This window comes from Oncorhynchus nerka, linkage group LG6 (genome assembly GCF_034236695.1).
Source record: "Oncorhynchus nerka isolate Pitt River linkage group LG6, Oner_Uvic_2.0, whole genome shotgun sequence".
Taxonomy (NCBI): domain Eukaryota; kingdom Metazoa; phylum Chordata; class Actinopteri; order Salmoniformes; family Salmonidae; genus Oncorhynchus; species Oncorhynchus nerka.
Genome location: NC_088401.1, coordinates 20,873,089 through 20,886,901, shown reverse-complemented (window position 1 = coordinate 20,886,901; position 13,813 = coordinate 20,873,089). Strand labels below are relative to the sequence as shown.

The 13,813-nt window shown below is 44.7% G+C and overlaps 1 protein-coding gene across 2 annotated transcripts; it reads left to right on the top strand.

Annotated features, from left to right (window-relative positions):
- The first annotated feature begins 3,151 nt into the window (after positions 1-3,151).
- Positions 3,152-12,483, top strand: LOC115130163 (GRB2-associated and regulator of MAPK protein 1-like). Of its 2 annotated transcripts, none has more exons than XM_029661004.2 (6): positions 3,152-3,554; positions 6,782-6,922; positions 7,831-7,961; positions 8,152-9,345; positions 9,616-9,791; positions 10,151-12,483. In XM_029661004.2, the coding sequence occupies exons 1-6, from the start codon at positions 3,434-3,436 to the stop codon at positions 11,004-11,006; spliced, it is 2,619 nt and encodes an 872-aa protein (XP_029516864.1). In that variant the 5' UTR covers positions 3,152-3,433; the 3' UTR covers positions 11,007-12,483. The 2 variants fall into 2 exon arrangements, with proteins under 2 accessions (XP_029516864.1, XP_029516863.1); XM_029661003.2 differs by having other exon boundaries at positions 3,153-3,554; positions 10,148-12,483.
- The last annotated feature ends 1,330 nt before the right edge of the window (positions 12,484-13,813 follow it).

The window sequence follows — 13,813 nt, the reverse complement described above, 5'->3', positions numbered from 1 at the left end:
GTAGCTTGTTCCAGTCACTAGCCACTTCTAACTGAAAAGAGGAGCGACCCAGGGATATGTGTGCTTTGGAGACCATTAACAGAAGGTGACTGGCAGAACGGGTGTTGTATGCGGAGGATGAGGGCTGCAGTAGGCATCTCAGATAGGGGGAGTAAGGCCTAAGAGGGTTTTATAAATAAGCATCAACCAGTGGGTTGCGACGAGTATACAGAGCTGACCAGTTTACAGAGGAGTATAGAGTGCAGTGATGTGTCCTATAAGGAGCATTGGTGGCAAATCTGATGGCTAAATGGTAAAGAACATCTAGCTGCTCGAGAGCACCCTTACCTGCCAATCTATAAATTACATCTCCGTAATCTAGCATGGGTTAGTTTGGCAGCTGGGGTGAAAGAGGAGCGATTACGGTAGAGGAAACCAAGTCTAGATTTAACCTTAGCCAGCAGCTTTGATATGTGCTGAGAGAAGGACAGTGTACCATCTAGCCATACTCCCAAGTACTTGTATGAGGTGACTACCTCAAGCTCTAAACCCTCAGAGGTAGTAATCACACCAGTGGGGAGAGGGGCATTCTTCTTACCAAACCACATGACCTTTGTTTAAGAGGTGTTCAGAACAAGGTTAAAGGCAGAGAAAGCTTGTTGAACACTAAGAAAGCTTTGTTGTAGAGCATTTAACACAAAAATCCAGGGAGGGGCCAGCTGAGTATAAGACTGTGTCATCTGCATATAAATGGATGAGAGAGCTTCCTACTGCCTGAGCTATGATGTTGATGTAAATTGAGAAGAGCGTGGTGCCTAGGATCGAGCCTTGGTGTACTCCCTTGGTGACAGGCAGAGGCTGAGACAGCAGATGTTCTGACTTTATACACTGCACTCTTTGAGAGAGTTAGTTAGCAAACCAGGACAAAGACCCCTCAGAGACACCAATACTCCCTGCCGGCCGACAAGAATGGAATTGTCTACTGTATCAAAAGCTTTGTCCAAGTCAATAAAAATAGCAGTACAACATTGCTTAGAATCAAGGGCTTTGGTGACATCATTTAGGACCTTTAAGGTTGCAGTGACACATCCATAACCTGAGCGGAAATCAGATTGCATACCAGAGAGAATAGTATGAACATCAAGAAAGCCAGACAGTTTTTCCAACACTTTTGATTAACAGTGCAAAATAGAAATTGGCCTATTGGTCTATAACAGTTAGGATCAGTCGCACCGTGGCTACCTTCCAAGCAATGGGAACCTCCCTCAGAGAGGAGAGGCAGGTTAAAAAGGTCAGAGATAGGCTTGGCAATGATAGGGGCTGCAATCTTAAAGAAGAAAGGATCTAAACCATCTGACCCATAAAACGTTTTAAGTCAATAGGCACTGTAGTAGTATGGAGTTAGATATCTGCTGTGGTATATTGGCCATATACCCCCGAGGTGCCTTATTGCTATTATAAACTGGTTACCAATTTAATTACAAGAGTAAAAATACATGTTTTGTCATACCTGTGGTATATGGTATGATATACCAGCGCTTTCTGCCAATCAGTATTCAGGGCTCCAACCACCCAGTTGATAATAATGTTTAGACAGAGCGTTGGGGCTGTTTACACATTTCTTGTGAGCGTGAGACAGGTATGAAAACAGATGTTGCTGCATACAGTAGAAGGCATTGAAAGTTCTGACATGGGCTAGGCATCCTACAGCCAGCTACTGTACCAAGAACAGAGATATCACTCGGCTTTCTTCTTGTAGTAACCTAGGCCATGTGATCTTCAACTGGTGTTGGAGTAGCCTAGGCCCAGTGATCTTCTGCTGGTGTTAAAGTAAAGGTTGCAGTTGCAAATGAGAACTTGTTCTCAACTAGCCTACCTGGTTAAATAAAGGTGAAATAAAAAAATTAAAAAGTAGCCTAGGCCCAGTGATCTTCAAGATGGATATTGGTGGCCTATGCATGTGGCATGGGGTGGAAAAACAAAACAAATACCTGTGTTTTGTTTTCCTATGTATTTGATCCCCACCCTACAGGCCTCACTTCCCCAGCTCGGCTAATAAATCATTTAGTGTCTCAGTTCAGTGGGCATAATATGCATAACATATTAAAATCATAATATATGCATTTATATATACATTCACCTGACAGTTAATTAGGAAGGTTACACCCATCTTGTTAGGAAGGCTACACCCACTGGGTCGGACCCCCCTTTGCCTCCAGAACAGCCTGAATTATTTTGGGCATGGATTCTACAAGGTACCGGAAACGTTCATTGCTCAATTGGTATCAAGGGACCTAACGTGCCAGGAAAACATTCCCCACACCAGTACACTACCGCCAACAACCTCTACTGTTGACACCAGGCAGGATGGGTCCATGGACACATGCTGCTTACGCCAAATTCTGATTGCCATCAGCATGACGCAACAGCATTTGTCAGACCAGGTGATATTTTTCCACACCTCAATTGCCAATGTTGGTGATTGCATGCCCACTGGAGCTGGTTCTTCTTATTTTTAGCTGATAGGTGTGGAACCCGATGTGGTCGTCTGCTGCAATAGCCCATCTATGACAAGGATCGTCAAGTTTTGCGTTCCGAGATGCCATTCTGCACACTGCTGTTGTACTGCACCTTTATTTGTCTGTTTGTGTCCCACCTGGTAGCTTGCACGATTCTTGCCATTCTCCTTCGACCTCTCTCATCAACTAGCTATTTTCGGCTACGGGACTGCCTCTGACTGGAGGTTTTTTGTTTGTCGCAACATTCTCGGTAAACCCTAGACACTGTCATGCGTGAAAAACCCTGGAGGGCGTCCATTTCTGAGATACTGGCAACTACGATCATACCACACTCAAAGTCGATTAGGTCACTTGTCTTTATCCCATTATAAAGTTTATTTGAACAGTAACTGAATGCCTCAATGCCTGTTTGCCTGCTTTTTATAGCATGCCATGGCCACTTGACTCACTGTCTGTAGGAGTGATACATTTTTGTGAATGTGGTGGTGTACCTAATAAACTGTCTGGTGAATGTATGTTATATGCATAACATATTGTGTTTGTCAGACTGATAGTTGTTTGAGTAGGACACAAAGTATTCTCTCTTGGGTTCAGATATAGTACCGTATGCTCCCCTGTTTGTGTTGAGGCTTGTGTGTGACCCTGCGGTAATTGCAACGGCTGACTGGCAGACAAGGGAATCGTTTTGGAAGTAGACGTCTGGCATGTGCAGATATCTATGGTTTCAATACATGGCATTTCCTGTCAACTTAGGGGTAACTAGCATACTAGCTAGCAAGGAGCTAACATGGCTGCGCGACTGTTCATGGTAGCTAGTTAACCTCAAAGTAAACTAAACAGAGCCATAAGAAAAGTATAGGTTACATGACAGAACAATGCATAGCTAGCAGCAACGGGTGCGTTCATGCTAATGTGTCGTGAGTTTATAAGCTAACATGGACCTTGGATCAATGCTGTACAACAATTTGAAAGATGTATCATGGAGCACGACGTCTTTACCCTTAGATCGACTTGTCAGTGTTTACAGACTGCCGCAAATTGTCAAATTGGACAGTGGTAAGGCTATTTTTTGGAGCAATTTAATGTTTTTAGGAGGGGCTAACCAGTTGATTTGCTGCATAAAATGCCAGTTAACTAGCCTCCAACCTAGCTAAGTTGACTGGCTAGTTAATTAGCTAGTTGCATAGCCATAGCGTCTCTGTAACGTTACTCTGTCAATGTTGACATCAACTAGCTACGTTACTGTAGTAAAAGCTTAGCTAGCCTTTAACTAATTAAAGTTTCCAAAATACAATAAATGTATAAAAGCTTGTAGCTAGCTAGCTATCTAGATGCACTCCTTGCTATCTTGTTAAGTATTTATTGTTATCCAGCTTAAACACAACAAGTTAGAAAGTTGGAATGCATCGCAGGAGCCTTTAATGTAATGGCATAGCTAACTACCTACCGTACTTGGTACAATGCATGCATACATAAAAAAAGAACGTTACACTCACTGTAAAATGCAGTCCACCAAGAGTGGGCTGCCTACTAAACTATTGAGCATATGCAGACATTTTCACATTCAAATGGAATTTGGTTTAGGCCTTAATGATATCCATATTTATAGTGCAAGGAATGACATTCCATGAGAGCAATATTTGTTATTATTTTTAGCTAGCTACATAGGTAGCTAGGTACACTGCATGACCAAAGGTATGTGGACACCTGCTCGTCGAAAATCTCATTCCAAAATTATGGGAATTTAATAAAGAGTTTTTTACTAGATGTTGGGACATTGCTCCAGGGACTTGCTTCAATTCAGCCATAAGAGTATTAGTGAGGTCAGGCACTGATGTTGGGCAATTAGGCCTGGCTCACAGTTGGCGTTCCAATTCATCCTAAAGGTGTTGATGGGGTTCAGGTCAGGGCTCTGTGCTAGTAAGTTCTTCCACACCGATCTCAACAAACCATTTATGTATGGACCTCGCTTTGTGCATGAGGGCATTGTCATGCTGTAGCATTAGGATTTCCATTCACTGGAACTAAGGGACCTGAACCATGAAAAACAGCCCCAGACCATTATTCCTCCTGCACCAAACTTTACAGTTGGCGCTATGCATCGGGGCAGGTAGCGTTGTCCTGGCATCCCTCAAACCCAGATTCGTCTGTCAGACTGCCAGATGATGAAGCGTGATTCATCACTCCAGAGAATGCGTTTCTACTGCTCCGGAGTCCAATGGCGGTGAGCTTTACATCACTCCAGCTGACGCTTTGCATTGCACATGGTGTTCTTAGGCTTGTGTGTGGCTGCTCAGCCATGGAAACCCATTTCATGAAGCTCCCGAAGAAACAGTTCTTGTGCAAAGGCGGTTTGGAACTCTGTAGTGAGTATTGCAACCGAGGACAGATTAATTTTACGCACTCGGCGGTCCCTTTCTGTGAGCTTGTGGCCTACAACTTCGTGGCTGAGCCTTTGTTGCCCCATAGACGTTTCCACTGCACAATACCAGCACTTACAGTTGACTGGGGCAGCTCTAGCAGGGCATACATTTTATTAACTGACTTGTTGGAAAGATGTCGTCCTTTGACTTGGTTTCTCAAATGACTGCCTCACCTGGTTCACCAACTACTTCTAGGAGTTCAGTGTGTCAAATCGGAGGGCCTGTTGTCCGGACCTCTGGCAGTCTCTCGGGCCGATTATTTTCTCTGTACATATCAATGATGTCGCTCTTGCTGCTGGTGATTCTCTGATCCACCTCTATGCAGACAACACCATTCTGTATACATATGTCCCTTTGGACACTGTTAACAAACCTCCAAACGAGCTTCAATGCCTTACAACACTTCTTCCGTGGCCTCAAACTGGTCTTAAACGCTAGTAAAACTAAATGCATGCTCTCCAAACGATCACTGCCGCACCCGCCCGCCCGACTAGCATCACTACTCTGGACGGTTCTGACTTAGAATATGTGGACAATTACAAATACCTAGGTGTCTGGGTAGACTGTAAACTCTCCTTCCAGACTCACATTAAGCATCTCCAATCCAAAAGTTAATCTAGAATCAGCTTCCTATTTCGCATCAAAGCCTCCTTCACTCGTGCTGCCAAACATACCGTCGTAAAACTGACTATCCTACCGATCCTTGACTTCGGCGATGTCATTTACAAAATAGCCCCCAACACTCTACTCAGCAAATTGTATGCCGTCTATAACAGCGTCATCCGTTTTGTCACCAAAGCCCCATATACTACCCACCACTGCGACCTGTATGCTCTCGTTGGCTGGCCCTTGCTAGATATTCGTCGCCAAACCCACTAGTTCCAGGTCATCTATAAGTCTTTGCTAGGTAAAGCCCTGCCATATCTCAACTCACTGGTCACCATAGCAGCACCCACCCGTAGCATGTGCTCCAGCAGGTATATTTCACTGGTCATCCCCAAAGCCAACACCTCCTTTGGCCTTCTTTCCTTCTAGTTCTCTGCTGCCAATGACTGGAACAAATTGCAAAAATCACTGAAGCTGGAGACTCATATCTCCCTCACTAACTTTAAGCATCAGCTGTCAGAGCAGCTTACCGATCACTGCACCTGTACACAGCCCATCTGTAAATAGCCCACCCAACTACCTCATCCCCATATTGTTATTTTGGTTGTTGCTCTTTTGCACCCCAGTATTTCTACTTGCACATGTATCACTCCAGTGTTAATGCTCAATTTTAATTATTTTGCCACTATGGCCTATTTATTGCCCTAATCTTACTACATTTGCTCACACAGTATATAGTTTTTTCTATTGTGTTATTGACTGTATGTTTGTTTATCCCATGTGTAACTCTGTTGTTGTTTTATCTTGGCCAGGTCACAGTTGTAAATGATAACTTGTTCTCAACTGGCCTACCTGGTTCAATGAAGTTGAAATTAAAAATAAAATGACGGTACTATATTGAAAGTCACTGAGCTCTTCGGTATGGCCAATGTTTGTCTATGGAGTTGGCATGTCTGTGTGAGCGATTTTATACACCTGTCAGCAACGGATGTGGCTGAAATAGCAGTCCACTCATTTGAAGGGGTGTCCACATACTTTTGTATATACAGTGTACATAGTTATTTTTTACGTCTCCATAAAAATAATAGTGATATGCAAATCATGTAAAATATAATATTAATGGTGGACTGATAACTAAAGTTCTACATTTCAATGATTGTGATATTACTGTAGTCAAACATTTTGTAAAAATGTATTTAAAAAAATAAAAATGATGGAAGTGATATCATTTGAATCAGTGTCTCTCTTCTCCAGGTGAGTTGGTGGACGGCTTACGAGACCATGACTACCTCTTGATTCATTCCTGTCGGCAATGGACAACAATCACTGCACACAGTCTGGAGGAGGGCCATTATGTCATTGGGCCCAAAATAGAGATCCCAGTGCATTATGAAGGTTAGTCAAATCGCTGTTCCATTATGAAATCTACTCTGTCAGAGGTTCACATGGCAATGTTTATTCAGATGTATGTGAATGCCTTACAGAGTAATATTAATCAGTACGCTGCTACCCACTCAACCTAACATCAACTATGACTCCTTTGCCACATTCTATATCATTTAACCAACCTATTTTATATCACACAAATAATCCATTATGAACTTTCTAGAGGCTATTCATTTTGGAGTAGTACTCACTTTATGTGGACTGATTACAGACAGATCTTTTCTTATAGTTTATTTTCTTGTTAACAAGCCTTACAATGCCGTTCTAAAGCCATTTCAGTTAATCAAGAAAAAGACATCTGTACAATCATGCTTATAAATCCTGTGCTAGTATAAAATTTGCAACATGCAAACATGCGCATAGTACTGTTTGCTCAGGGAAATAGGTTTAGAACAGGCACAGGCCTGTTTCACTGATCTTAAAAGCCTCTCAGGCTCAAATCAATGATTACACAGATGGGTCCATTTTACATCAATGACTCGCTGCTGCGCCTGCACCAATCCAACTGTTCTGGCTGATGAATACTCACACACTGACATATGATCAATGCTCTCGCCTCACTTACAGCATAGGGGAAGTGTACTTAGTCAGTGCACCAAACTGTAAAACTGATTCACGGAAACACTGTACGTAACACTGGAACAGTGGGGTTGCAATGAAAACTTGGCCTGGTGCAGACTCAGACTTCTGTTGGGAACCAGGGGTATTCGGATAGTAATGTTCAGTGAGAGATTTCAGAAAATGTTTCCTTTCAAGCACAGACTAAACTAAAACAAGGGCCTATCCTTTCCAGGAACAGAAACAAGGTTACATGCAAGCAAGTTCTGCCATCTTATTCTTTCCACCCCCTCCTGTAGGTCAGTTTAAGCTTCTGGAGCAGGACAGAGATGTCAAGGAGCCGGTGCAGTACTTCAACAGCGTGGAGGAGGTGGCCAAAGCATTTCCCGAACGGGTTTATGTCATGGAGGAAATTACGTTCAATGTGAAGGTCAGTTGCTATTGGTTGATAGTTAATCAAAATATGATTAGTGTTATAAAGTGACTTGCAAATTATGTACGTTTCCCTAATTCTACAGATGTGACATTGTCATAGTAGGAGTTCAATTGGAGTTTTTTTAAGGGGTTACAGATGTGATTTTTAGGCAATGAGACTACAATCTAACACATTCTTCTCACAGATGGCTTCAGGCGAATGCAACGAGGACACGGAGGTGTACAACATCACACTAAGCACCGGTGATGAGCTCACCCTCATGGGCCAGGCAGAGATCCTCTACGCCAAGGCGTCCAAAGAGAAGTCGCGCTTCAACACAATCTTCAAGAAGATCAGCAAACTCAACTCCATCAGCAAGATGGCGAACCGTGGCAAGATGCCCTGCCTCATCTGCATGAACCACCGGACCAACGAGAGTGTCAGCCTGCCCTTCCAGTGTAAGGGCCGCTTCAGCACCTGCAGCCCGCTAGAGCTCCAGATGCAGGAGGGCGAGCACACCATCCGTGACATCGTGGAGAAGACCCGTCTGCCCGTCAACGTCACTGTGCCTGGCAGCCCGCCGCGCAACCAGCACGACCTGCACCTGATCCGCGAGGGCCACCGCTACAAGTTTGTCAACATCCAGACCAAAACGGTGGTGGTGGGCTGCGTACTGCGCAGTAACAAGATCCTCCCTGTCCACTTCCCGCTCCACATGGCCTCCATGCCCAAGTTCATCATCCCTGAAGGACTGCTGCAAAGTGAGCTGTGGCTGGACACCATGGTGCACCGCTGGTTCACCTTCTGCCAGGAGCAGTTTGACATTGACGACTATTCCCGTGCTGTGCGCGATGTCAGGACCGACTGGAACGACGTCGACGGGAAGAGCCCCAAGAAGAGCAGTGGGAGCAGTAGTAGCAACAGCAATGGCTGCCCCTCCCACATGCACGTGCCCAGCTCTCTCACATACGCTCGCGACGAGCTTACCCAGTCATTCCACCGACTGTCTGTGTGCGTCTACGGCAACAATCTACACAGCAACAGCGAGGTCAACCTGCAGGGCTTCATGACGCTGTGTGGGGACTGGGCGCTCCTGCCGCCCGAGGGCGTGCCGGTCGACTCGGTCGACACAGAGTACCTCTTACCTGAGCTGCTGGAGAACATGAGCCAGTCCGTCCTTAAGTCGGATGTGCCCTACGAGGAGCTGTGGCTGGACCACTTGAGATCAAGTCGGGGAGGAGGGCACAGTGTTGGCGGAGAGGACCCGAGAAGCACCAGCAACACGATCTGCACCTCCATGGCGGTCCTATCGTACCCCGTCTCCTCCAGTCATGTGGGCCCAATGATCAGCTCTGAAATCTGTCTACCTCCGCCCCCAGTCCCTCCAAAGTCCGAAGCTGTGAGTACACATGAATTCCATCACCATGGCTACATTTACCAACTAATATCAAATTATTATTATTATTGCCAAGCAAATTGAGGAAAATATTTTAATATACTGATATAATTTTCTTATGATCATCAGATGTAGTGTTTGAGACATTACATTGTAACAACAATTTTAATATTCTTTCTGGTGTAAACAGCCTCTCACAGCTAAAAACAAGAAAATGATGAACGCTGTAATCATTTGTAAAGTTAGTTGATTTTCCTTCAACTTCCTCTCCAGGTGAAGGAAGAATGTCGTCTATTGAACGCCCCTCCCATTCCCCCCCGAAGTTCCAAGCAGATGATGTCCACCCCAACGATGTCCACCACAACGCCGGCTGGAGCTAAGGCGCGGCAGACCGAAACACGCTCTCCAAGCCCTACTCTCTCCTACTACGCCTCAGGCCTACACAGCATGTAAGGACTGGGGGGCAAATCCCAATATGTAGCCTCCTCCTTTGCACACACCTCCCATTGAGTTCAATGCATGATATAAACCAAGGTTCCATGTCTCACATACGCCGCTTAAGGATTTGGCCCTGCACAGTCTATAGTTTTTATTCTGGTCCTATAGTATACATTGAAATGCCAATAAATAGTACTTATGTACACACTTCCTTACATATTGCTGACTAGTCAATAGCTTTTGTTTCCCTCCCAATGGTCTGGAGTGTTGGGCTTTGTAACATTATTTCAGAATACTTTAGTAGTGTTTCATCTCAACTTGTACCTAGTTCTTTTCACTAACTTTGGTATTTTTCTTTTGCTACCAGCAGTGGAGGAGAGAATGAAGTGACTGAAGCAGAGGAGCAGAACCACGTGTGTTACCCCTGTAACTGGGTCAAGACCAACGAGGACAGCCCGACAACGTCTCACGTGAGCCCACCGTTCGACAGCGTCCCTTCTCGACTATCGTGGCCCAACGACTTCTGTGGAGGGGCTTCTCAAGGCATGGAGGAGTTCCTGCCCATCCACTGTCAAAGTTACTACAGCTATCCCCGAAAAAGACCCCTGGGCACGCCTAAGTCGCCATGCACTTCCAGCCTTTTTGACTTTGACGGAAGAGAGCAGAGCAGTAACGCCGTCCCCTTCAAAGCCTCGTACACTAATCAGTTTTGCACCAAGTCATCGAGCTACACCCTGGAAATGTACAGAGATAATACTATTGAAGAATGTAACACTAAACAAAGCCTGTCGTGCCCCATCTTGCCACCGAGGACCCCCAAATCAAACGAGACAAGTAAAGATACAGATGCAGTCAAAGGTACGGAGCAGGACACTCTAAAATGCCTGGTCAGCCAACAACACGATCAGGTCACAACGACAGACATATTCTCTATTTCCTATCCGCCCCTCCCCCCACCGTCACTATCCTCCCTCTCTGCACCAGCCCCCGGAGGACCTTGGCAACCACCCACCAACCTATCTGGACTCTCCATTGAAGAGGTGTCCAAATCGCTACGGTTCATTGGCCTCTCCGACGACATTGTGTCTTTGTTCGTCACGGAGAAAATCGATGGAAATCTTCTGCTGCAGCTTACAGAAGAGATTCTGTCGGAGGACTTCAAGTTAAGCAAACTCCAAGTGAAGAAACTTATGCAGTTTATTAACGGTTGGAGGCCTAAAATATAACCTAACCCTTTAACAAAAGTACTAGTCTAGGAAGAAAAGAAACCATGCAACGTGCTGTGAATGCCGGCGTAAACTTTTGCCTTCAGTTTTGTACTCTGGGGGTTGTTTCATAGCATGAGTTGGCCAGACGATTTTCCTCAACATTCTGAAACAACTCTGCACATTCTAGTTCTTCGAGAAAGATACCACTTGAATTGGGCATGGTATATAACTGACTATATAATCTCTCTCAATAACCCATAGTCCACTTTAAGCTTTCTTGTGGAACCAGAAAACCAAGAGTAATCTCAGTGTATCTGGAAGTTGGCTGCTTAACTTGTTGATCCAGCTCTCCGAAGTCCAACCCTGGTAACCATTACAGTTGTCTAACTATGTCACAGGGATGTGTTGTGTATTAACTCTTGTCATGTTCTATTCTGTTTGATTTCCTCTTTGTCCTCTTTAGGGACATTTTCCCTCAACTCTGTTACTACCTGCTTTAACCCAAAGCCCTTCCACAGAAGTAAGGAGGTTATTAATGAAAGTTTGCGATAGCAGGCACAGCTGCTAAATCCAAGCGATGGCATTTAACTCATTTATAACAGTGTGCACTTGTTGCCTTATTATAATACTGACTTAATATGCAAGTAACAACAACCAATACAATGTAACTTCACATTCTGCATCATGCAAGATGCACTTGTCAAAAACAAAAAAGAGACTTTGCCAGGTCAAATGGACTGTACAATCAACTCATGATATTGTGAAAAACCACAAAGTCTTTTAGCAACGTTGACTTTACGTGTAATAGCTAAAGAAGGGGAAGCTTTGGAGATCAAGAAGGAACTATGTACCATTACAGAAGGAACATGTATTTGACTAAATGAAATGGAGAAATTGTTATATAGGATATGTTACATTGAAAATATTGAATTTCTGAAATAGCTATTGATTAATTTGATATAAACTGAACTAACAATATTTTCCCTTTTTATTGTGCACATTCACAAATACAGACTTTCTCAAACTTGAAACAGACCAGACTAATCTGCCTTAATTTAACCCACCACAGAACTTTAACTAAACTAAATTTAGCTTGGGGCCGTTCAAGAGGGTGCTGCATTATGGAACGTTCAGATAGATAGATATGTATTCTATAGCACAGATGATTGTCATGTATAGAAAAGAGAATCATGTTGCCTCTATTCATTACATGTATATCTGCTATGTTCTGAATGTTTCACCTCACTGAATACACCTCAGCTGTAATTTTTTCTTTGTGTTTTTGTGTCATGAATTAGTGTAATGTTATGCAAGTGATAAAAGGGTGGTATGTAATTGTAACTGTAAAATGACCAGTAGCACAGTACTAAACTGTAAAATGCTCATCGACAAACTCTGTTGTCATGGAAAAACTGACATTGTTTATGAACAACCCCTATTATATTTTGACTTAACTTTCTATGGTTATGTATGATCAATAAAAATGGACACATTGTCTTGTCTTTTGGCTGAGTTACAATGATGACAACCTTTACGCCTGGAAAGATTGTTGGAAGGAATGCTGTTAAGTGATAAGGCTGTGTAGTAATGAAGGGCCAATGTAGTGCATCCCAAACAAATTGAAAAGCTTGTTAAACAATATAGAAGTGTAATTTGAGTGTGTGTTTGGACATTAACTGAATTTTTTCAAGCATAACAAATTACTGACAAGAGACTAAGGCAATAAGGTGGTCCTGTGTGGCTCAGTAGGATAGAGCATGGCGCTTTCAGTGTGTGGGTTCGATTCCCACGGGGGCCAGTACTAAGAAGAGAAAAAAAGTCTGAAAATCTATGCACTCAGGTCGCTCTGAGCGTCTGCTAAATGACAAACAAAATAAGGCTTCATGTAGCAACTTCATAATCTGTAAGAAACAACATTGGCACAATAACATGAGCAACAGTCATTGACCCTGTGAATACTATAGGAATGCATGCTTTGTTTCTCCCTTGAAGAAATCCCTGGTCCAGAATAATTTCTTGTACCTTTTAATGTTTTGTTGGGTCAGTGATTACTTCAAGGAAGGAAGAGCGTGTTTTTGAAGTATTAGAACACGGTTAAGTTTTGTCTCGGAGGAGCATCTCATTAGTAGGTGTGTGTGTGTGTGTTTCAGATCATGGGTTCCCAGCCTACCAGAATGTTGGGGTCCATGGCCTGGTCCAGCAGACAGTCCACCTGGCTCTATACCGACAGGCCCTAGGGCCCCAGCTCACCCAGAACATTGGGGTCAATGGCCTGGTCCAGCAGACAGTCCACCTGGCTCTATACCGACAGGCCCTAGGGCCCCGGCCCACCCAGAACATTGGGGTCCATGGCCTGGTCCAGCAGACAGTCCACCTGGCTCTATACCGACAGGCCCTAGAGCCCCGGCCCACCCAGAACGTTGGGGTCCATGGCCTGGTCCAGCAGACAGTCCACCTGGCTCTATACCGACAGGCCCTAGGGCCCCAGCCCACCCAGAACGTTGGGGTCCATGGCCTGGTCCAGCAGACAGTCCACCTGGCTCTATACCGACAGGCCCTAGGGCCCCGGCCCACCCAGAACGTTGGGGTCCATGGCCTGGTCCAGCAGACAGTCCACTAAGGGCTCTATACTGACAGGCCCTAGGGCCCCAGCTCACCCAGAACGTTGGAGTCCATGGCCTGGTCCAGCAGACAGTCCACTAAGGGCTCTATACCGACAGGCCCTAGGGCCCCAGCCCACCCAGAACGTTGGGGTCCATGGCCTGGTCCAGCAGACAGTCCACTAAGGGCTCCATACCGACAGGCCCTAGGGCCCCAGCTCACCC

Coding starts and splice junctions, on each gene's coding strand:
- LOC115130163 (XM_029661003.2), top strand. CDS start 3,434: ATGGACCTTGGATCAATGCTGTACAACAATTTGAAAGATGTATCATGG. Junction 3,555..6,781: donor AATTGTCAAATTGGACAGTG/GTAAGGCTATTT, acceptor TCTCTTCTCCAG/GTGAGTTGGTGGACGGCTTA. Junction 9,792..10,147: donor GCCTCAGGCCTACACAGCAT/GTAAGGACTGGG, acceptor TTTTGCTACCAG/CAGTGGAGGAGAGAATGAAG.